General features: G+C 37.1%; 1 protein-coding gene across 1 annotated transcript in view; it reads right to left on the bottom strand.

The window, feature by feature from the left end:
* Window positions 1–1,796: 1,796 nt before the first annotated feature.
* The window catches only part of LOC309858479 (ankyrin repeat domain-containing protein 26-like), a gene marked incomplete at both ends in the record, with an annotated part of 36,874 nt that continues 13,272 nt past the window's right edge, over window positions 1,797–25,398 (bottom strand). The window contains 5 exons of the mRNA XM_082751155.1: window positions 1,797–1,923; window positions 8,791–8,836; window positions 22,182–22,347; window positions 23,603–23,817; window positions 24,662–24,910. Of these exons, the coding sequence (XP_082607281.1) occupies window positions 1,797–1,923; window positions 8,791–8,836; window positions 22,182–22,347; window positions 23,603–23,817; window positions 24,662–24,910 (803 nt within the window). The remainder of the gene's footprint in view (window positions 1,924–8,790; window positions 8,837–22,181; window positions 22,348–23,602; window positions 23,818–24,661; window positions 24,911–25,398) is intronic.

A 25,398-nucleotide genomic window follows, 5' to 3' on the forward strand; every position in this document is an offset into this window, starting at 1 on the left:
TATCTGATTGTCAAGGTGGTACAGTAGTTATGCAGAATGTACTGACTTGTAGGATATAAATGCTATGGTAATCAGACATAATTTAACAATTGTCTTGCAAATGGTTCTGGGGTAAAAGTTCCTTTTTTTTCTTCTAATCTTAAGACTGTTCTATAAAAGTAAAAAATAAACAGAAAAGGTGAAAAGCCTGAGGCAAATCTTATTTAACGTGAGGGAAGAGCTATGAATCAGTATTTATTTATTTATCTATTTTTTAAATTTTTTAAAAGATTTTATTTATTTATTTGACAGAGAGAGAGAGATCACCAGTAGGCAGAGAGATAGATGGAGAGAGAGATGGAAGCAGGCTCCCCGCTGAGCAGAGCACCTGATGTGGTGTTCGATCTCAGGATCATGGTCCCATGATCTTAGCTGAAGGCAGAAGCCCAACCCACTGAGCCACCCAAGCAACCCAGAATCAGTATTTAAAATTAAATTTATACATAGGTATTATGGCACTATAAAAATTAGAATACGTGTAAACATTGACATTAAACTTAGCAGCAATATATCAAAGTAATGTCTGTCTAAATCTCTACGTTCATATGGAGTAATAACAATTGGAAAATACCAAGAAGTTATCAATTAACATGACTGAAGTATTCATGAAAACTTGGTTGGTTGGGTGCTGTTTAGAAAGCTTGTATTTATCAAAACCACAATGAGATATCACCTCACACCAGTCAGAAAGGCTAAAATCAACAAGTCAGGAAATGACAGATGCTGGCGAGGATGTGGAGAAAGGGGAACCCTCCTACACTGTTGGTGGGAATGCAAGCTGGTGCAGCCACTCTGGAAAACAGCATGGAGGTTCCTCAGAATGTTGAAAATAGAACTGCCCTATGACCCAGCAATTGCACTATTGGGTATTTACCCTAAAGATACAAATGTAGTGATCCAAAGAGGCACATGCACCCGAATGTTTATAGCAGCAATGTCCACAATAGCCAAATTATGGAAAGAACCTAGATGTCCATCAACAGATGAATGGATCAAGAAGATGTGGTATATATACACAATGGAATACTATGCAGCCATCAAAAGAAATGAAATCTTGCCATTTGCGACAACATGGATGGAACTAGAGCGTATCATGCTTAGCGAAATAAGTCAAGCAGAGAAAGACAACTATCATATGATCTCCCTGATATGAGGAAGTGGTGATGCAACATGGAGGCTTAAGTGGGTACGAGAAGAATAAATGAAAGAAGATGGGATTGGGAGGGAGACAAACCATAAGTGACTCTTAATCTCACAAAACAAACTGAGGGTTGCTGGGGGGAGGGGGTTTGGGAGAAGGGGGTGGGATTATGGACATTGGGGAGGGTATGTGCTTTGGTGAGTGCTGTGAAGTGTGTAAACCTGGTGATTCACAGACCTGTACCCCTGGGGATAAAAATATATGTTTATAAAAAATAAAAAATTAAAAAAAATGCAGAAATGTAAGCAACCAATTGAAAAGTGTCTCCCCCCCCCCAAAAAAAAAAAGAAAAGAAAAAAGAAAGCTTGTATTTGGGCAGCCTGGAGCATGTAAAACCCATAATGCTGATTTCCACATAAAAAGTCTGCTTAAAAGTTAATTAGCTGCCGAGAAACATAGCTTAAAATATTATATAAACTTTCATTACACACATGGTCCAGAAATATTTTCCTTTATTAAAGATTTTTGCATATCATACATTTAATAGGAAACAATTAAAATGTTGTGTAAACATCCAGTAAATAAATTTTTACTATTTATCTTTCAGATGCTATACTTTTGCTTCAGAAACTCTGAGTACTCTCTGTATGCTTTCGTTAAGTCGTCACAATCTGTATGTCTTTCAAAAGTAGATTCTAAAGAGGTGGCCTCACCAGGTAAGCCTAATCCAAATTCAGTAGCAGCTGAAAAGAAAAAGAATTACAGTCTTTATCTATAATAATTCATTTTTAATTAAAAGTCACTAAAAAAACAAAGTTGAAGCCTAATGAGTGTTATGAAGAATGAAATATGTCTAATACAACTACAATATAAAATACAAGATCACTTTTATTTTTATTTTCTCCTGCGTACTTTTTTTCATAATTTTTTCAGCATAACAGTATTTATTTTTTTAAAAAGATTTTATTTATTTATTTGACAGAGAGAAATCACAAGTAGGCAGAGAAGCAGGCAGAGAGAGAGAGAGGAGGAAGCAGGCTCCTTGCTGAGCAGAGAGCCCGATGCGGGACTCAATCCCAGGACCCTGAGATCATGACCTGAGCCGAAGTTCCCAGCTTAACCTACTGAGCCACCCAAGGCACCCAAGTATTCATTGTTTTTGCACCACATCCAGTGCTCCATGCAATCTGTGCCCTCTCCAATACCCACCACCTGGTTCCCCCAACCTCCCAACCCCAACCCTTCAAAACCCTCGGATAGTTTTTCAAAGTCCATAGTCTATCATGGTTCACCTCCCCTCCCAATTTCCCTCAACTCTCTTCTCCTCTCCATCTCCCCTTGTCCTCCATGCTATTTGTTATGCTCCACAAATAAGTGAAACCATATGATAATTGACTCTCTCTGCTTGACTTATTTCACTCAGCATAATCTCTTCCAGTCCCGTCCATGTTGCTACAAAAGTTGGGTATTCATCTTTTCTGATGGAGGCATAATACTGCATAGTGTATATGGACCACATCTTCTTTATACATTCTTCCGTTGAAAGGCATCTTGGTTCTTTCCACAGTTTGGCGACCGTGGCCATTGCTGCTAGAAACATTGGTGCACAGATGGCCCTTCTTTTCACGACATCTGTATCTTTGGGGTAAATACCCAGCAGTGCAATTGCAGGGTCATTTTTTAATTGCAGGGTTATTTTTAATTTGAGGAATCTCCACACTGTTCTCCAAAATGACTGCACCAACTTGCATTCCCACCAGCAGTGTAGGAGGGTTCCCCTTTCTCCACATCCCCTCCAACACATGTTGTTTCCTCTCTAGTTAATTTTGGCCATTCTAACTGGTGTAAGGTGGTATCTCAATGTGGTTTTAATTTGAATCTCCCTGATGGCTAGTGATGATGAACATTTTTTCATGTGTCTGATAGTGATTTGTATGTCTTCATTGCAGAAGTGTCTGTTTATATCTTCTGCCCATTTTTTCATATGATTGTTTGTTTTGTGTGTGTTGAGTTTGAGTTCTTTATAGATCCTGGATATCAACTTTTTGTCTGTACTGTCATTTGCAAATATGTTCTTCCATTCCGAGAACCCTCTTTGTTTTGTTGAGTGTTTCCTTTGCTGTGCAGAATCTTTTGATCTTGACGAAGTCCCAAAACTTCATCTTCACTTTTGTTTCCTTTGCCCTTGGAGACTTATCTTGAAAGAAGTTTCTGTGGCTGATATCGAAGAGGTTTCTGCGTATGTTCTCCTCTAGGAATTCTGATGTATTCCTGTCTCACGTTGGGGTCTTTTATCCTTTTTAAGTTTATTTTTGTGTACGGTGTAAGAGAATGGTCGAGTTTCATTCTTCTACATATTGCTTCCCAGGTTCCCCAGCACCATTTATTGAAGAGACTGTCTTCTTCCCACTGGATACTTTTTCATTCTTTGTCGAAGATTATTTGACCAAAGAATTGAGGGTCCATATCTGGGCTCTCTACTCTGTTCCACTGGTCTATGTGTCTGTTTTTATGCCAGAACCATGCTGTCTTGGTGATCACAGCTTTGTAGTAAAGCTTGAAATCAGGTAATGTGATGCCCCCAGTTTTATTTTTGTTTTTCAACATTTCCTTAGCGATTCAGGGTCTTTTCTGATTCCATACAAATTTTCGGATTATTTGCTCCAGCTCTTTGAAAAATACTGGTGGAATTTTGATCGGAATGGCATTACAAGTATAGATTGGTCTAGGCAGTATAGACATTTTAACAATGTTTATTCTTCTGATCCAAGAGCATGGAATGGTCTTCCATCTTTTTATGTCTTCTTCGAGTTTTTTCATGAGTCTTCTGTAGTTCCTCGAGTACAGATCCTTTACCTCTTTGCTTAGGTTTATTCCCAGGTATCTTATGGTTCTTGGTGCTATAGTAAATGGAATCGATTCTCTAATTTTTCTTCCTGTATTTTCATTGTTAGTGTATAAGAAAGCCACTGATTTCTGTACATTGACTTTGTATCCTGCCACATTGCTGAATTGTTGTATGAGTTCAAGTAGTTTGGGGGTGGTGCCTTTTGGGTTTTCCATATAAAGAGTCTTGTCATTTGCAAAGAGAGAGAGAGTTTGACTTCTTCATTGCCAATTTGGATGCATTTTTTTTTTCTCTTTCTTGTCCGATTGCTGTTGCTAGGAATTCTAATACTATGTTGAACATGAGTGGTGAGAGTGGGCATCCTTGTTGTGTTCCTGATCTCAAAGGGAAGGCTGCAAGCTTTTTCCCATTGAGGATGATATTTGCTGTGGGTCTTTCATAGGTAGATTTGATGAAGTTCAGGAATGTTCCCTCTATCCCTATACTTTGAAGCATTTTAATCAGGAACGGATGCTGGATTTTGTCAAATGCTTTTTCTGCATCAATTGGGAGGACCTTGTGGTTCTTCTCTTTTCTCTTATTAATTTGTTCTATCACATTGATTGATTTGAGAATGTTGAACCATCCTTGTAGCCGAGGTATGAATCCCACCTGGTCATGGTGGATAATCTTTTTAATGTGCTGTTGGATCCTTGTTGAGAATGTTGTTGAGAAATTCTCCTTTTTGGTAGGGTCTTTGCCTGGTTTGGGGATCAAGGTAATGCTGGCTTCATAGAAAGAGTCTGGAAATTTCCCTTCTGCTTCAATTTTTTCAAACAGCTTCAGAAGAATAGGTGTTATTTCTTCTTTGTAAGTTTGGTAGAATTCCCCAGGGAATCTGTCAGGTCCTGGGCTCTTGTTTTTTGGGAGGTTTTTGATCACTGCTTCAATCTCATTACTAGATATTGGTCTGTTCAGGTTCTCAATTTCTTCCTGGTTCAATTTTGGGAGTTTATATTTTTCTAGGAATGCATCCATTTCATCTAGGTTGCTTAGGTTATTGGCATATAACTGTTGCTAATAACTTCTGAAGATTGTTTCTACTTTCTTGGTATTCATTGTGATCTCTCCCTTTTCATTCATAATTTTATGAATTTGAGCTTTCTCTCTTTTATTTTGGATTAGTGTGGCCAGTGGTTTATGGATCTTATTGACTCTTTCAAAAAAACAGCTTCTAGTTTCATTGATACTTTCTACTGCATCTCTGGTTTCTACCTCAGTGATTTTAGCTCTAATCTTGATGATTTCCCTTCTTTTGTGTGGAGTTGGTTTAATTTGTTGTTGATTCTCCAGTTCTTTGAGGTGTAGAGACAGCTGCTGTGTTCTGGATTTTTCAATTTTTTTGAGGGAGGCTTGGATGGCTATGTATTTCCCCCTTAGGACCTCCTTTGCTGTATCCCATAGGTTTTGGAGTGAAGTGTCTTCATTCTCATTGGTTTCCATGAATTGTTTCAGTTCTTCTTTGATCTCCTAGTTGATCCAAGCATTCTTAAGCAAGGTGGTCTTTAGCTTCCAGGTGTTTGAGTTCCTTCGGAACTTTTCCTTGTGATTGAGCTCCAGTTTCAAAGCATTGTGATCTGAGAATGTTCAGGGAATCATCTCAGTCTTTTGGTATCGGTTGAATCCTGATTTGTGACCCAGTATGTGGTTTATTCTGGAGAAGGTTCCATGTGCACTTGAGAAGAATGTGTATTCTGTTGTTTTAGGGTGGAATGTTTTGTATATATCTATGAGGTCTATCTGGTCCAATGTGTCATTCAATGCTCTTTTTTCTTTAATGATTTTCCACTTTGATGATCTATTTCTGAGAGAGGCATGTTAAGATCTCCTACGATTAGTGTATTCATATCAATGACTATCTTGATTAACAGTTTTCTTATGTAATTGGCTGCTCTCGTGTTGGGGACATAGATATTTCCAATTGTTAGATCATCTTGGTGGATACTCCATTTAGAATGATGTAGTGTCCCTCTGTATCTCTGACTACAGTCTTTAGTTTAAAATCTAATTTGTCTTATATGAGAATCACTACCCCGGCCTTCTTTTGAGGCCCATTGGCATGTAAGATGCCTCTCCATCCCTTCATTTTCAGTCTGGGTGTATCTTCAGGTTCAAAATGGGTCTCTTGTAGACAACATATGGATGGGTCCTGTTGTTTTATCCAATCTGCAACCCTGTGTCATTTTATGGGTGCATTTAGGCCATTCACATTGAGAGTGATTATTCATAGATACATTTTTATTGACATTGTGTTACCTTTGAAGCCTTTCTTTCTGTAGATTGTCTCTATATTTCTGTTCAATGCTATTCTTAGGTTCATTCTGCTTTTACAGAACCCCCTTAATATTTCCTGCAGTGTTGGCTTGGTGGTTGCATAGTCTTTTAAGACTTGCCGGTCTTGGAAACTATTTATCTCTCCATCCATTTTGAATGTCACTCTTGCTGGATAAAGTATACTTGGCTGCATGTTCTTCTCACTTAGTGCCCTGAATATATCTTTCCAGACCTTTCTGGCTTGCCAGGTCTCTGTGGACAGGTCTGACGTTTTCTGATGGGCTTTCCTTTGTACGTAAGGAGCCTTTTTGACCTAGCGGCTTTCTAGAGATTATATCTACATTTATGATTCCTCTATTTGACTATCAGGTGCCTTGATGTTTTTCTGGAATCTATAGTCGGGTGGAGACCGTTCAGCCTCTAGTACATGAATGCTGGTTCCATTAGCATGATTGGGAAAATTTTGATGAAGAACTTGTTCCACTATATCTTCCAGAATTCTTTCTTTCTCCTCCCCTTCAGGGATTCCAATAATTCTGACATTGAAATGTTTCATGGCATCCTTTATTTCCCTGATTCTGTTTTCATAGCTTCTAAGCTGTTTGTTCCAGGCTTCCTCCTGACTCTTTAAGTTTGTCCTCCAGATCACTAATTCTGTCTTCTGTCTCAGTTACCCTAGCTTTAGAGAGAATTTAGATTAGATTGGAACTCATTGAGAGCATTGTGAAGCTCATTCCTGGTAGCTTTCAGCTCTTCCCTAACATTAAAAACATGATCTCTCTTTGCTTTCAATTCAGCCCTAATCGGTTCCATTTGATCATTCATGGCTTTCTCCAACCTAACTATGCCTGGATAATTGTTAGCCTAAATTCTCTTTCTGACATATTGTCTATGTTGATAGCTGTTAGCTCTGTTGCAAAAGGCTCATCCTCTGTATTTTTCTTCTGTTGGGCATTCCTCCTCCTAGTCATCTTGGTGAGAGATGGCTGAATGGATGTAGCTGGATGTATCGACCGTGGTGCAGTCAAGGTGCACCCGGGAACGCTTCTGAGCAATCAGGATTCCCCACCCAAATGAGAGAAAAAAGAAAAGAAAAGAAAAGAAAGAGAGAGAAAGAGAGACAGGGAAGAAAGGGAAGATAAAAGAGAAGGTTCAGCCCAAATGGGCCCCAAGGTAAGATTGATGAAGTATACAAACAAAAACAGATAAACAAAAAGACTGCCCACTAGCGTCTTCTGCTCCGGTAGAGATCCAGATGTGTATAATTCTGATATAGGCTGATTTTGTGGGTGATTGGAGTTCTTTGGAAGGTAATCAGCTCACTTTAGGATACAGGTTGAAAGGGCGCCTACTCCTACTTCCCAGCCATCCTGCTTACCTCATTCATCTATTCTTATCTCTGTGGTCAAGTATGGCAGGGCCCATTGGATTTTTATGGTCACGACCAGCAGAAAAGTCTCCTGTCTTTAGGAAGAGAGGGGAACCTTCCAGACCAACAAGCCACCTGATTGCTTCTACAAGATCACTTTTAAATATATTTTGCTCATGGTTGCCCACTGAGGTAATAGCTATTGTGGATAAATATCAGAGCTTCTGTTTTTCTCATTACAAGATGATAACAGAGCAGATCATATAGGACAGACTGAAAAATCAAGCAGGCAAGTTTCAGCGTTGAACATAAGAACTCACAGAAGGAAAATCCTAGTTTTCTATCAATATTGTCTGCTTTTTGGTGGAGGGGATATGTAAGCTGATACCTGAAGGACAGGGAAGAAGCATGTAGGTAGAGGGAAGATGCATATACAAAGAATGTACACAGAGAGTGAGAAAGAACACTTGTGGAACTGCAAGTAGTTGATGCTGAAGAGGTGGGAGAGCAAAGCTGCAGAGTAGGGTAAATGTTAGAAATAGAGAAGGCTGAAAAATCTGGCAAGAACCAAACTGATTTGGGTGTTTTTATTCCATGTATGGAGCTTGGAATTTTACCCAATGGCAAATGATAAATCAATGACAAAATCAATGACTGAAGATTTAAATGTCACCTGTCAAGTGACAGCTATTTGAACTATAATTGCTTAACTATTACCTAAGACAAGACTTCTTTTTTTGGGGGGGGGGAGGATGTTTATATCATTAGCAGAAACAAGGATTTGAGAAAGCCCACATATTTAGGTTTACAGTTCCAGAGGGATGGCCAAAGTGAAGGAAGATTACAGCTTGAAATAACAGATAAATAGGCATTTGGAGATTTTTTTTTTAAGTCTGAAACAATGACTAAATGAGGAATAAATATATATCTCATTATGTTTATGTTTTACATTTTATTAGATATATATTAAAAATTTTAACATAGTACCATTATCCAAACAATAGAAAACAATGCCATTTAGTATTCATAGTTTACTTCAGAAATCAATGACCACCTTAATTCAGAAATTTGGCAACATACCTTCCTTTGCTGCTCTAGTTAGAGTTTCGTCAAACTCCTGCAGCGCCTGAAATTAGTCAAATATTATTTATAATGTTCAAGTTAAACAAGAGACTTTACTGTAGGAATTATATATATCTTATGAAATGTGAACTTAAAATAACACTATTATGTCCTCCATGTTGTTATGCTCCACAAATAAGTGAAACCATATGATAATGGACTCTCAAGAGGAAAAGGGAGTTGAGGGAAATTGGAAGGGGAGATGAACCATGAGAGACTATGGACTCTGAAAAACAATGACAGTTTTGAAGGGGCTGGGGGTGGTAGGTTGGGGGAGCCAGGTGGTGGGTATTATGGAGGGCATGGATTGCATGGAGCACTGGGTATGGTGAATAAACAATGAATTCTGTTACACTGAAAAGAAATTAATTAAAAAAAATTTAATATAAAAAAAACCACTACTAGAGACTAAGTTAGGGATTGCTTAAATAGAAAGATAATCACATAAATAAAATAAACCCCTACGTTTTTTAATCTTAGGTAACAGAAGAAATACAGGTAATGCTATTTAGATAAATCTGATAAAAAGTACAATTAATACTGGTCTATTAAATATACAAAATTTCTGGAAGTGGAGGAATATGGCAGAGGCGTAGGGGACCATAGTTTTGTCCAGTCCCTGGAATTCAGCTAGAGTTTTCAAATCATTCTGAACACCTGTGAACTCAACCTGAGATCTAAGAAAAGAACTGTTATAATTCTACAAATAGAAAAGTGACCATGTTCTGCAAGGTAGGAGGTGTGGCATGGAGAAGTGAATCCAAGGTGATACATGGGAAGCTAAACTGTTGGTGGGGTGGGGTGCATAAACCGCTTATCAGAAAGTGATATAGCAGTGGCATGCAAACTGAAACTTTTATAAGTCTAATCTGATGAGAGACATCCCTGTTTGAAAAGCACTCAGGTGGAGAAGTAGGTCGGAATCCTTGGTAGAACTGCCTGATCTCAGGATCCCTGGGGTCACAGAAAGAATGGGGTGCCTGAGTATGGGAGAGTTCCCAGGTGTTTTAGCAGGGAAGCCAGATGCAATCAAAGAGCAGAGGAGGGGGCTTTCAGCTCAGTGTTGCCATTAACCACAAACCACATCCCGTTGGGTAACTGCTCTTAGGGTAAGGGCCCAACACACAGAAAAGCCAGGGCAAGACCTCCCTCCCTTCCCCTCTAGGAGCAGCATGAAGGCTTGCCACAGGAGACTGAAAAGTTTGGAAACTCCAAAGGGGGTAGCATGGCTGAGATAAAAATGTTCAAAGGTTGAGCATGCAGAGAGTGAATACAGAAATCAGGGAGACAAGAGTGATTGACAGATTTTCTGTGAGGGCACCCTGAAGAGTGGAGTGTGCCCACTTTCAGCTCTAGGGCTGGACACTGGGAGGCTCACATTTTCATTCTAATCCTCTCAAGTGGTGTGGAAAACCATCAGAGAACAAAAGCCACAAAGAGGAATCTGGAAGCCCTTACTTAGCCTGCCCCCTGGCAAGGGCAGTGCAATACCACCAGGGTGAAGACCTCCAAGAATCAGCTAAAGTTCAAAGGCTCCTCCCCCAGAAAATCAGCAAGAACTTAGCGCTAGGATCAACTTTAACCAATCATAGAGAACTCCAAAACTCTAGTGCTGGGGGAAAATACTATATAGGACTCATGGCTCCTTAATCTTTCTAGTTTAATTTTCTTTTTTTTTTTCCATTTCAACTAATTTCTCATTTTATCAACTCGGGTTTTTAAATTTTTTTATTTCAATTTTTATAGTTACATTCTATCCTTTCATAGTGTTTAACTTTATTTTTGATTATATATATTTTTTTCTTTCTTTACAATTTTGGGATGTAGTTTCCTCCAGCAAACAGACTAAAATATACACAGAATCTAGTGTATTGTTCTGTTCTCATCACCTGATTATATTCTCTCTCTTTTTTAATTTTTATTTTATTTATTTATTTATTTTGGTTTCTGGTCTCTTCTGATTGGTAAAATTTTATTTCTCTGGGGTTGTTGTTATTTTAGTATTTTGTTCTCTCGTTTTCTGTTCTTCTCTAGACAGAATGACTAAATGGAAAAACTCACCTGAAATAAGAGAACAGGAGGTACTACTGACTGTCAGGGACCTAATCAGTATGGATATAAGTAAGATGACAGAATTAGAACATGGAATAACAACTATGAAAATACTAGCTGGGCTTGAACAAAGCACAAAAGACACTGGAGAATCCCTTTCTGCAGAAATAAAAGAACATAAATATTACCAAGCTGAAATCAAAAGGTTATTGAGGAGATGCAATAAAAAAATGGAGGCTCTGCCTCCAGAAACAGTATGGAGTTTCCTCAAGAAGTTAAAAATATGACCCAGTAATTGTACTGCAAGGTATTTACCCCAAAGATGCAAACATACTGATCTGAAGGGGCACCTGGACACCAATGTTTATAGAAGCAATCTCCACAATAGCCAAACTGTGGAAAGAACCCAAATGTCCATCAACAGAGGAATGGATAAAGAAGATGTGGTGTATATATAAATACAATGGAATATTACAAAGCCATCAAAAAGGATGAACTCTTACAATTTACATTGATGTAGATGGAAATGTAGGTCACTATACTGAGAGAAATAAGTCAATAACAGAAAGACAATTATCTTATTGTTTCATACATATGGGGAATATAAGAAACAGTGCATAGAATCATAAGGGAAGGGAGGGAACACTAAATAGAAGAAATCAAAGAGGGAGACAAATCATGAGAGTCTCAACTATAGGAAAATAAAACAGATGTTTGCTGAAGAGGAGGTAGGATGGGGTAGGTAATTGGGTGATGGGCATGAAAGAGGGCAGGTGATGTGTAAAGCACTGGGTATTATATACAACTGATGGTTAACTGAACATTATATCTGAAACTGATATATCATGTATCAGCTAACTGAATAGAAATTTTAAAAATTCATCACATACATAATGGGTAATGGTGAAATAAAACACTTCTTATCTTTTATAGACTTACTGAGCTATAATTAACTAATAAATATTAACTATTTCAAATTTAAAAAATTGGAGGCTCTAACGGGTAGGATAAACGAAACAGAAAGAACTAGTGAGATAGAAAACAAAATGATGAAGAATAAAGAAGTTGATAAAAAAAGATAGATAAACAATTACTGGATCACGAGGGGAGAATTCAAGAAATAAGTGACACCATAAACCAAAACAATATTAGAATAACTGGGATCCCAGAAGAGGAGGAAAGGAGGTGTGGCAGAAGGTATATCAGAGAAATTATAGCAGAGAACCTCCATAATCCAGGGAAGGAAAAAGGCATTCAAATCCAGGAGGCACAGAGAACCTCCTTCAACATCAATAAGAATAGGCCAACACTTCGACATATAGTAGTGAAGCTTGCAAATTTCAGAGACAAAGAGAAAATCCAGAAAGCAGCTCAGGACATGCCAGAAAAGACTGGCAAGGTATAGTCAGGGTGCTAAACCAGAACAATATGCAGCCAAGAATACTTTATTCAGCAAGGTTCTCATTCAAAATAGAAGGAAAGATAAAGAGTTGCCAGGACAAACAGAAACTAAAAAAACTGTGACCACCAAACCAGCCCTGCAAGAAATAGTAATGGGGATCCTTTAAGCAAAGCGAGAGCCTCAAAGTGAGATACACTAGAAAGGAAACAATCTACAGAAACAATGACATTACAGGTAATACAATGGCAACTCAATTCATATCTTTCGATAATACCCTGAAAATTAATGGGCCACATTCCCCAATCAAAAGACATAGGGTATCAGATTGGATAAAAAAAAGCAAGACCCATCAATATGCTATCTGCGAGAGATTCATTTTAGACCCAAGGACACCTCCAGATTGAAAGCGAGGGGGTGGAAAACAATTTACCATGCTAGTTGACATCAAAAGAAAGCCAGGGTGGCAATCCTTCTATCAGATAAATTAGATTTTAAGCCGAAGGACATCATAAGAGATTTGGAAAGACACTATCATAATTAAAGGATCTCTCCAAAAAGAAGATCTAACGATTGTCAAGAGTTTTTGCTCCTAACATAGGAGCAGCCAATTACATAAGCCAACTAATAACAAAATTAAAGAAACACATTGAGCATGATTCAATAAATAGGGGACTTCTACACCTCACTCACTGCAATGGACAGGTCATCTAAGCAGAAGATAAACAAGGACACAAGGGGTTCGAATGACACATTGGACCAGATGGACTTCACAGATAAATTCAGAGCACTCTATCCCAAAGCCACAGAATACATATTCTCCAGTGCACAGGGAACTTTCTTTAGTAGAGATCACATATTGGGTCACAAATCAGGTCTCAACCAGTACCAAAAGTTTGGGATCATTCCCTGCATATTTCCAGAACACAGTCGCTTCAAGCTTGACTCAATCACAAGAGGAAATTTGGGAAGAACTCAAATACACAGAGGTTAAAGTGCATCCGACTAAAGAATGAATGGGTCAACCAGGAAGTTAAAGAACAAGTAAAAGAATTCATGGAACAAAGGAATTTGAAAACACAACCATTCAAAATCTTTGGGATGCAGCCAAGGAAGTCCTGACGAGGGAAGTATAGAGCAATACAAGCCTTCTCAAGAAATAAGAAAGGTCATAAATATACAACCTAACCTTCCCCCTAAAGGACCTGGAGAAACAACAGCAAAGAAAGCCTAAATCCCGCAGGAGAGGCGAATTAATAATAACCAGAGCAGAAATCAATGAAAAAGAAACGGAAAGTACAGTAGAACACAGCAACACTAGGAGCTGGCTCTTTGAAAGAATAGGATCAATAAACCCCTGCCCAGACTTTTCAAAAAGAAAAGAGAAAGTACCCAAATTAACAAAATCACAAATGAAAGAAGAGAGATCACAACCAACACCAAGGAAACACAATTTTGAGAACGTATAATGAACAACTATTTGCCAACAAATTAGGCAATCTGGAAGAAAGAGTAACAGAAAAACCTGAACAGACCCATAACCAGCAAGGAAACTGAAGCAGTCATCAAAAATCTCCCAACAAAGAAAACTCCAGGGACAGATGGCTTCCCTGGAGAGTTCGACCAAACATTTAAAGAGGAATGAACACCTATTCTTCTGAAGCTGTCTCAAAAAATAAAAATGGACAGAAAACTTCTAAACTCTATGAGGCCAGCATTACCTTGATCCCAAAACCACACAAAGACCCCACCAAAAATGAGAATTACAAACCAATACTGCTGATGAACACAGATGCAAAAATTCTCACCAAGATACTAGCCAACAGGATCCAACAGTACATTAAAAGGATTATTCACCATGAATAAGTGGGATTTGTTCCTGGTCTGCAAGGGTGGTTCAACATCCACAACTCAATCAATGTGACACAATATGTTAATAAAAGAAAGAACAAGAACCATATGATACTCTCAATAGTGGCAGAAAAACCACGTGACAAAGTACAGCATCCCTTCTTGATTAAAACTCTTCATGGTGCAGGGATAGAGGGAACATACCTCAACATCATAAAGCCATCTACAAATAGCCCACAGCGAGTATTGTTTTTCAATGGGGAAAAACTGAGAGCTTCACTCCTAAGGTCAGGAACACGGCATAAATGGCTACTCTCACCACTGTTGTTCAGCATAGTACTAGAGGCCCTAGCCTCAGCAATCATACAACAAAAAGAAATAAAGGCATCTGGATCAGCAAGAAGTCAAACTCTCACTCTTTGCAGATGATGTGATACTCTATGTAGAAAACCCAAAAGACTCCACCCTAAAATTGTTAGAAGTCCTACAGAAATTCAGCAAAGTGGCAGGATATAAAATTAATGCACAGAAATCAGTTATATTTCTATACACCAACAATGAGATAGAAGAAAGAGAAATTAAGCAGTCAAAGCCATTTACAATTGCACCAAAAACCATTAAGATACCTAGGAATAAACCCAACCAAAGAGGCAAGGGATCGGTACTTGCCTCTTCGATAAACTATCAAACACTCACGAGAGAAACCGAGGAAGACACAAAGAAATGGAAAAACCTTCCATGCTCATGGATTGGAAGAACAAATTCTGTTAAAATGTCTATGCTTCCCAGAGCAATCTATACGTTCAACACAATCCCTATCAGAATACCATCAGCATTTTTTTCAGAACTGGTACAAATAATCCTAAGATTTGTATGGAACCAGGAAACACGTCAAATAGCCAAAGGAATGTCAAAAAAGGAAACCAAAGCTGGTGGCATCACAATTCCGGACTTCAAGCTCTATGACAAAGCTGTCATCATCAAGACAGTATGGTATAGGCACAAAAACAGACACACAGGTCAATGGAACAGAATAGAGAGCCCAGAAATGGACCCTCAACTCTATGGTCAACTAATCTGTGACAAAGCAGGAAAGAATGTCCAATGGAACAAAAGACAGTCATTCCAACAAATGGTGTTGGGAAAACTGGACAACCACAAGTAGAAGAATGAAACTGGACCATCTTCTTACACCACACACAAAAATAAGATTCAAAATGAATGTAAGACCTACATGTGAGACAGGAGTTGGGGTAAATTGGAAGGGGAGGTGAATCATGAGAGACTATGGACTCTGAAAAACAATCTGAGGGGTTTGAAGTGGCGGGGATGTGGGAGGTTGGGGTAACAGGTGTTGGGTATTATAGAGGGTACGGATTGCATGGAGCACTGGGTGTGGTGGAAAAAATAATGAATACTGTTTTTCTGAAAATAAATAAATTGAAAAAATTTAAAAAAAATCCTAAAAGAGAACACAGGTTGTATTCTCTCTGACTCTGGCCAAAGCAACTTCTTGCTACAAACATCTCCAAAGGCAAGGGAAACAAAGACTTCATCAAGATAAAAAGGTTTTGCATAGCAAAGGAAGCACCTGACAACATAAAAAGATGACGTACAGAATGGAAAATGATATTTGCAATTGAACATATTAGATAAGGGGCTAGTATCCAAAATCCATAAAGAACTTATCAAACTCAACACCCGAAAAACAAACAATCCAGTCAAGAAATTGGTAGAAGAAATGAACAGACATTTCTCCAAAGAAGACACACAAATGGGCAACAGACATGAAAAAAATGCTCAACATCACTTGGCATCAGGGAAATTAATACAAATTAAAAGCACAATGAGATATTATCTCACACCTGTCAGAATGGCTAAAATGAACAAGTCAGGAAACAACAGATGTTGTCAAGCATGCAGAGAAAGCAGAAACCGCTTACACTGTTGGTAGGAATATAAGCTGATACAGCCACTCTGGAAAACAGTATGGTGGATCCTCAAAGAGCTGAAAATAGAGATACCCAACGACACAGCAATTGCACTACTATGGGTTGATCTCAAAGATATAAATATATTGATCCAAAGGGGCACCTGAACACCAATGTTTATGCCAGCAATTTTATTTATTTATTTATTTATTTATTTATTTATTTGAGACAAAATGAGAGATAGAGAGCATGAGTTGGGGAAGAGGCAGAGGGGGAGAAAGTAGCAGACTCCCCACTTAGCAGACAGCCTGAAGTGGGGCTCTATCCCAGGACCAAGGAATCATGAGCTAAGCTGAAGGCAGTCACTTAACCAGGTAAGCCACCCACGCACCACTTGGTACCCTACATTAGACCACATCTTGGGCATTCAGAGAGAGGATACCTTTCATGAGTAAGAAAATTCTAAATGGGAATACTTATAATATACAGCTGACTCTTGACCAATATGGGTTTGAATGGTGCAGGTCTACTTACACATGGACTTTTTTGATACTGTATTTTAGTGTATTTTCTCTTATGTTTTTCTCATTAACATTTTTTCTCTAGCTTTATTGTGAGAATATAGTATATAATATATGTAAAGTACAAAACCTGTGTTAATGAACTATTTATGTTATAAGTAAGGCTTCCAGTCACCAGTAGGCTATTAGTAGTTTAGTTTTTTAGATTCCATGCAGAAGCGAAATCATATGGTATAGGCCTTTCTCTGCATTATTTCACTTAGCATAATACTAGGTCTATCAATGTTGTCACAAATGGCAAGATCCCATTCTTTTTTATAGCTGAATATATATATATATATATATATATATATATCACATCTTCTTTATTCATCTATTCATCTATTGATGGACACTGAGGTTGCTTCCATACTTTGGTTATTGTAAATAATGTTTCAAAAGACATAGGGGTGCATATAACTTTTCAAATTAGTGTTTTCATTTTCTTTGGGTAAATACCCAGTAGTGGAATTACTGAATTGTACTGCATTTCTATTTTTAATTTTTTGAGGAATCATAACATTTTTTGACAATACCATTCTATTCTGGCCTTATAAATTAATAATCTGACAATATTACTAGACAGCCTTTTAAAACTAATAACTCAATACCACTTGATGGGAAAAACTTTTATTGAAGCAATTTTATAATACCATTAATCAATACTATGTAAAATATAAAATATTTTTATATGACATGACAAGGAATTACCAATGTAATGTTACTATCTTTTCCCCCATAATTTCCTAAATATTTACTTCTGTGACCTTTATTTCCTGGAGAGAACTGTGTTTAGATGTAGAAATAGCTTGAAGTCCACTAATAAGGAGAACGCATTTGCAATTTTATTTATACTTTTCCATTTATCAAAAAATTAGGAGGGTAAGAAAATTATACACAGAAAAACAATGTTCAATGTATCAGCAAATTTTAATTCAAAGAATTATTAACTAGAAGGGTTTTCTCATAACTGTTAGTTTTCAAACTATGGCTCATAGAAATCTTAGGGTCCAATGGGACATAGCAGGATTGAGGGACAAGGAAGTCTATAGGTGTAGTCTCCTTTCTCCTTTAGCTAAACAGGTCTACTTGTCTCTGTTTTATATAATACAGTTTAATGCAAAATGGTTCACCTGCCCTTCCAATTTCCCTCAACACCCTTCTCCTCTCCATCTCCCCTTGTCCTCCATGCTATTTGTTATGCTCCACAACTAAGTGAAACCATATGAAAATTGACTCTCTCTGCTTGACTTATTTCACTCAGCATAATCTCTTCCAGTCCCGTCCATGTTGCTACAAAAGTTGGGTATTCATCCTTCTGATGGAGGCATAATACTCCATAGTGTATATGGACCATGTCTTCCTTATCCATTCATCCATTGAAGGGCATCTTGGTTCTTTCCACAGTTTGGCGACCGTAGCCATTGCTGCTATAAACATTGGGGTGCAGATGGCCCTTCTTTTCACTATATCTCTATCTTTAAGGTAAATACCCAGACTATGGACTCTGAAAATCAATCTGATGGTTTTGAAGGGGCGGGGGGTCGGAGGTTGGGGGAACCAGGTGGTGGGTATTAGAGAGAGCACAGATTTCGTGGAGCATTGGGTGTGGTGCAAAAACAATGAATACTGTTATGCTGAAAATAAATAATTTTTTTTAAAAAGCTAAGTTCTATTCTTTGGGAAAAAAATTTTTCCCCAGGGCACCTGGGTTGCTCAGTGGTTTAAGCTGCTGCCTTCAGCTCAGGTCATGATCTCAGGGTCCTGGGATTAAGTTCTGCATTGGGCTCTCTGCTCGGCAGGGGGCGTGCTTCCCTTCCTCTCTCTCTGCCTGCCTCTGTGCCTACTTGTGATCTCTCTCTGTCAAATAAATAAATAAAATCTTTTAAAAAAAAATTTTCCCCCAGCAGTATAAAAGTCACTAACTTAGTCAAAGTCCCTAATTTTACATAAGAGACAAAAAGGCTTCAGAAAGATTGTAGTTTGCCTGAGGTCAAAAAACCACCTCATTGCAAGCCAGGCATGTGTTTTAGTTCTTACTGAGCCTAGTGTTTTATGAGAGTTCCTTTCTGATATTCAGGAAAAATACATGCATTTTTAACTAGAACTCAAAGAAAATGAATACATAAACCTTTGTCATGTGGTTCAATAAAGTTAAAGCATTAGGCAGAAAACAGCTTTCTAACCATAATTTTTTACAGTCATGAACAGAAATAAAGGAAGGAAGTTACCTTAACTCCTATTAGTAACAGTCAATATATTCAATTTATAAGCATAAATTTTTTTAAAGATTTTTATTTATTTGACACACAGAGAGAGAAATCACAAGTAGGCAGAGAGGCAGGCAGAGAGAGAGGAAGAAGCAGGCTCCCTGCTGAGCAGCGAGCCCAGTGTGGGACTCAATCCCAGGACCCTGGGATCATGACCTGAGTCGAAGGCAGAGGATTAACCCACTGAGACACCCAGGTGCCCTATAAGCACAATTTTTTTTAACTTGAAGGGACACAGAACTTGAAGAAGAAAATCTTTAATTGAACGAAAGAACCTGAAACTGAGGAAATTCTTCCTTGAAAGAATTATTCATTTCCTTCAAATAAAACTTGGTTTATCAAAATCAATCAACAAATGAGTTACCTATGTTGTGAGTTATTTATAGCAAAATTTAAAACACTGAACAGATTTCTCTTTGCCATCTAGCTTCTCCATTAGTTCATATGTACAAAAGACACGATTAACTTTAATTATAAATTAAATCCACTCAGAAATTATAGGTAAACCTTCATTTCCATGTGAGAACACTTCTTTACCTTCTTCATGACAGGAAAGGAGATTTACCTAGTGGGTGAATTTGGGAGAAGGCACTAAGCAATGCTATGTGCTTCCAAATCTCTTCTTTGTAAAACTATGCCTGCCATAGTAACATGAATTGAGGTCTGCTTTCATCTTTGTGGGATGGGCATCAAACATCTGTTCCTTCCATTTACAACTCTGTGTGGAAGTGCCTAATTTGAAATAAAGTATTAGGAAGTTCGCTGTGGCTACATACCTAAGACAGATCCTCCAAGTTGTTACTATGTATTCAAGTCACTAAGCTTGTCTCCAGCTGCCTGACTCCTGTGTTCTCAACTCAGAAAAAGAAGAGCAATGTCATCTGCCACCTACTCCACCATAGTTCCAACAAGAAAAATGATCAGACAATACTTAGAAATGGTTTCTTCTTCCTTGACTTTATACCTAACATTCATTATTCAAAGCAACATACGTTAAAGAGGGAAAAAAGCTGAAAAGAACAATTTAAGAAATAATCAGAAAGTAAGACAAAATGAGGAGATAGAGGAATATGTTCCAAATGAAAGAACAATACAATGCTTCAGAAAAATAACTAATGAAACAGAGATAACTAATATCCCTGATAAAGAGTTCAAAGAAATGGTCATAAAAATGCTCAGCAAACTTTGGAGAATGGATGGATTCAGTGAGAACCTCAACAAAGAGAAAATATAATGAAGAACCAATCAGAGCTGAAAAATACAATAACTGAAAAGAAAAAATACACCAGAGGGAATCAACAGCAGATTAAAAGCTGCAGATGAACAGATCAGTGATCTACGGGACAGGGCAGCAGAAGCCATCCAAGCCAAAAAACAAAAAGACAAGAAAATTTTTAAAATGAGGACAGGTTAAGGGACCTCCTAGGATCAAGCCCCACACCAGGCCCCATGCTCAGGGAGTCTGCTTCTCCCTCTTTCTGTGGCCCTCCCCTCCCATCTGTGTTCTCTCTTGCTTGCTCTCAAAAATAGATTAAAAGAAAGAAAGAATAAAGAAAGACAAAGCCATAACTAGAAATAAGAAAATTATGAAAGAGTTTTATTACTAAAAGCAAACATACAATAAAAGTAATAGATCAGTTTTATAAAGTCGGTATGAATGTTAAAAGACAAAAGTAGTAACAACAATTGTATCTACAGTAATTAGTTCAGAGATACACAAAATAAAAAGATGTAAACTAAGACATCAAATACATAAAACAAGGTGGGGTGGAAAAATGTAGTGTTTTTAAAATGTGTTTGAACTTAAGTAACCATCAACTTAAAGACTTCTATATGCATGGGATGTTATATATGAACTTCATTGTGATCACTAAAGAAAGTCCTCAAATTAGGAGGGATGAGAGCAAGACAATAAGTAAACCAAATGAAAGAACAAGATTGAGGCCTCACTTACCATGAGCCTATGCTACTTTTGTCTACATTAGTAAGACCATGAATATACTTTCAAAACCATAAACCTATGTACATTGATTGAAATGGATATTTTAATAACAATGATACACAATGGAAACCAGCTGCTACTTAGAGACTCCCTATTATTCCCATCTTAGTCATCAGTCATTCAAGTGATGGCAAGGTAGATATATGTGAACTTCATTTTTAAAATTCCATTTGGGGGCACCTGGGTGGCTCAGTCAGTTAAAGATCTGATCTTGACTTTGGTTCAGGTCATGATCTCGGGATTGCTGAGACTGAGCCCTGCATCAGGCTCTGCACTGAGTATGCAGCCTGCTTACACTCTGCACCTCACCCCCCACTGCCAGCTTGCATGTACTCTCTCTCACCCTCTCTATCTCTCTAAAAAAAAAGAGAGAGAGAGAGAAGAAGAATCCTGTATCTGTTTGATTTGATTTAGCGATTTAGAAAATGCTCTACCAATTGCTCAGCAGGACATTTTGTAAAAATTGAAATAGAAGTGTTATAAGTTTTAAAAAATGCTCCAAGTAACACAACAATTAAGGATGTACTCTCAGGTGAGAAAATGACAGCAATTACAACTGAAAAAGAAAAATTAATCTCTTATTTTATTTTATTTTATTCATAAAAAGGACTTATCATAGGCTCTTTTAAATAATAAATATCCATATGTGATTATGTGTTTGGATTCTTATTGTTCACTTATACATAGGGGTGGGAATAATGGGTAATAGCAAACTTTACAATTGTTATGAACCATTGCCAACCAGGAAATTAATCAAAGCATCTAAGTATAAATTTCATTAGTGAGCAATAAAAGTTACTTTCTAAAATCGAATTTAGATGTAGGTTTTTAAGAAATTTCAAATGTGTCCATTTTGGGGTGCCTGGGTAACTTAGTCAAGTGTCTGACTCTTGTTTTTGGCTCATGTTATGATCTTAGAATTGTAAGACTGGGCCCCATGGAGGGTTCCACACTCAGCAGGAAGTCTGCTTGAGAATCTCACACTCTCTCCCCCTCTTGTACACTCTCTCTCTAAAATAAATAAAATCTTGAAAAAAAATAAAATGTCAGTTTAGTTATATTTATTGATAAAGGTTATAATAGGTATCTCTTGAAAGTAAGAGTTCCAGGATCTAAGAAAAAAATCAAAATTTCTGTCTCATTTCTTTATTAGCACAAATAATTATGACTTTTACTTAGTGTGTATTAGTTAGCTAAACAACTCAGAATTTTACCAAATTAAAAACAAAAATTATATCAGGAATCTGAAACCCAAGGAAAAAAAGGAAAAATAATATAACTAACCTTGGTGATGTAAGTATCGATGTCATTACTTGAACGCCTTGAGTTTGAGGTACCAATCACCATGTTTTCTCTTAGAGAAAAATCTCTATTGAATAGCGAGCTATTATTATTAACATTTATGCCATAAGGCAGATATGGGGCTGGCCTCATATTGACCGCACTAGTCCTGTTCAGATAACAAAACACAATGCTTAGTATTTCATTTCTCCCCGAATCAGTCCTAAATTACTTGCATTTTTTAAGTTTCCATAATAGTAAACAGAATGTGCCATTAAATAGTGTTTTAACATGGTAAATGTGACAGAGAAGACCCACTATGTAAAATTATAGGTTTAAAACTGTTCTAAAGAAGTACATATATTTCTAGGGTTCCTAACTAACAAGTAATTCAAATTAAGGAGGGAGAGAAATGGCTATCAGTGATGTTCATGGACTAACAGGTTATACCTGCTGCCTTCTGGAATGGTTGTACTTAAAAGATTCTTGGGGATGCCATGATACATACTTATACTTAGTAAACCAGTTTAGAGCTGCAAAAATAAACAATCCTGGGGGTCTGGGTGGCTCGGTCAGTTAACCATCTGCCTTCAACTCAGGTCAGGACCCCACAGTCCTTGAATTGAGCCCCACACTGGGCTCCCTGCTTGAGGGAGCTGCTTCTCCCTCACCCTCTGCCTGTTGCTCCCCTCTGCTTGTGCTCACTTGCTCTCTCTCTCTCTGTCAAATAAATATGTAAAATATTTAAAGGAAAATAAAAATTTTAAAAATCCCTCAAAGACATTTTTCAAGCATTGGCTTTCACCACTCTTGTACATTTCACACATTACCTCAGAGAGATTGAGCATTTGGCACTGAGGAAAAATTTAGATGAACAATTGCTAGAGGACAAGTAGATGGCAGGGTTGTGATCAGAAAGAACTGAAACAGCTCCAGAGGCAATTAGGTTATAACACAGATACCAAGGTACTGGGGGTGGAATCTACCATTTCCATCTTGACATTTTGGGTTAAAGATGTACTCTTCCAAAAATAAACTAACATTGATAAATATTTATTAATAAACTCATTTCTATTTAGGGTAATTCTGACAATTTTGTAATAATATGCTGTCTAAATTATAAACCTTCCAACAATTAGTTTAAAGACTAGGAGATCAGATTAACTGAAAATATGCAACGGAAAAAAATAAAAACATTTAAAACCAAAAAAAAAAAAAGAGAGAGAGAGAGAGAGAGAGAGAAATTCAAACTGACTTGGACAAGCATTTCGACAATAAGTTCATTTACAAACATCATTTTTCAAAATTATACTATCTAGTTGGCTTTCACTTACTACTGATCTCATTAACATGGCTCCATAAAAAGTATGGTTTAGAGGCAAATTAATAAGCTAACTCTACTTTCTATGATTGTTTTAACTTACTTGTTCAGTTCATTTGTCAATGACATTCGATGTGTTACTTCTTCTTGGTAGAGGTGCTTGTATAAGTCCAATTCTGTTTGAGTAGCATCTTGAGAATTTTTCATTTTGGATAATTCAAATTCCAGCTCTTTAATTCTGAGTTCCATTTGACGTCTTCCTGAAGCATAATTTTTTTCTCTTACCTGTGCTAAGCTTTCTTGAAATGCTACTTGCATCTAAAGCAAATCAAAAGCATAGTTTTAAAATTGTTACAACCTGGGTAATTACAGTATATTTCTTTCTTTTAGTTTTGTGTCAATGATTCAGAGAGAAATTTTTAAAGTGAAAAAAAAAAGCTGAAATGTAAAATATTTATCACTAATGTGAACCTGAATTAAATGTGAATAATGTTCATTCTTACATTAGAGCTCATGCAATCTGATAATTCAAAGAATAATAAAATCATTTAAATTTTTAAAAAGTGAACAATACAACTTAAGAATAAGAGAGGTACCTGGAGTGCCTGGCTGACTCAGTCATCTGAGTGCCTGACGCTTGGTTTCTGCTAGTGTTCTCAGGGTCCTGGGATAAAGCCCTGTGTCCTACTCAGCATGAAATATGCCTGGAATTTTCTCTCTACCTGTCCATCCCCCACTCCTGCTTTCCAAATAAGTAAATAAGATAATTAATATTTTAAAAAAAGGAATAATCCAAGTATGGTACCATTTCTTCTTTTATGTAGGAATGCCCAGAATGGAGCCCAAACAAGCAACTGACTGAGCCACCCATGTACCACATGATCAAAATTTTTAAAGCACAGTTTTTTCTTTTCCTCTCAATCGCCTTGTTTTATACTAACTGGTCTTAAAAAATAAAATGACTTTCTACAGTGAATCATTCTGAAAGATCAATTAGTGTGAATAATAATGAAAACTAAAAATTTTAAAGGGAAGGAACAAATGCTTCCAGAAATTTACCAAATTGCTATAAAGGAAGTAGAGGAAAACTCTACACTGCATATAACCAAAATGTAATTTGCAGTTAAATGAATTAAAACATTTTATAGACAAATAAATTAACCTCTAAAAATAGATCAACTTCTTTTAATTTTTCTGCTACGTTCAATCTTGTAGTTTCTTCAAAATCCCGTTTATATTGTTCCATTTCACTATATTTTAACATGTTGACTTCTACACAACTTCTGAGCTTTACTACTTGTTGTTCCAACTTCTTTTTATTCTTTTCTAGCTCTTCACATTTTGTTTGTATTTCTTTCATAGATGATAATTCCTTAAAAAGAACCTGGTTTCTTGCTGTAAGATCATCCACCTGCATGAATAAAATAATACAGTTTGGAAGTAAAGTGAAAAGAGTCTAATGCAAAACTAAGAGCCCAAAATTTTTTCAAAGATTTTAAATATCTGCACCAAATATGGGGCTTGAACTCACACCCCCAAGATCAAGAGTCACATACATTACTGACTGCTCCGGGCAGGTGCTCAAATCTTAAAATAAGTTCATTTTCAACAAAACATTATCTATATTGTAGTACAGTCTTGGAATGCAGAACCTCAAATAACTCAGAAAATGAACAAAATTCAAACCACTAAGAGTTGCTAAAATCGATCTCTGCTGTCATCCTCTTTGCCACACATTTCTATTTAATTGTTATACTTTTATTTTTCTGATTGTTTCAGATTTTTCCTCCATAAGATAACTGTAAGTCACGTCTTAGTAGAAAGTCTCTTAACCCTTCCCTCATCTTAATGCCCCATAATATTTTTAAAAATTTTATATCTGTATTTGAGAGGGAGAGA

Source organism: Mustela nivalis (genome assembly GCF_964662115.1).
Source record: "Mustela nivalis genome assembly, contig: HAP1_SCAFFOLD_2565, whole genome shotgun sequence".
Lineage (NCBI taxonomy): Eukaryota > Metazoa > Chordata > Mammalia > Carnivora > Mustelidae > Mustela > Mustela nivalis.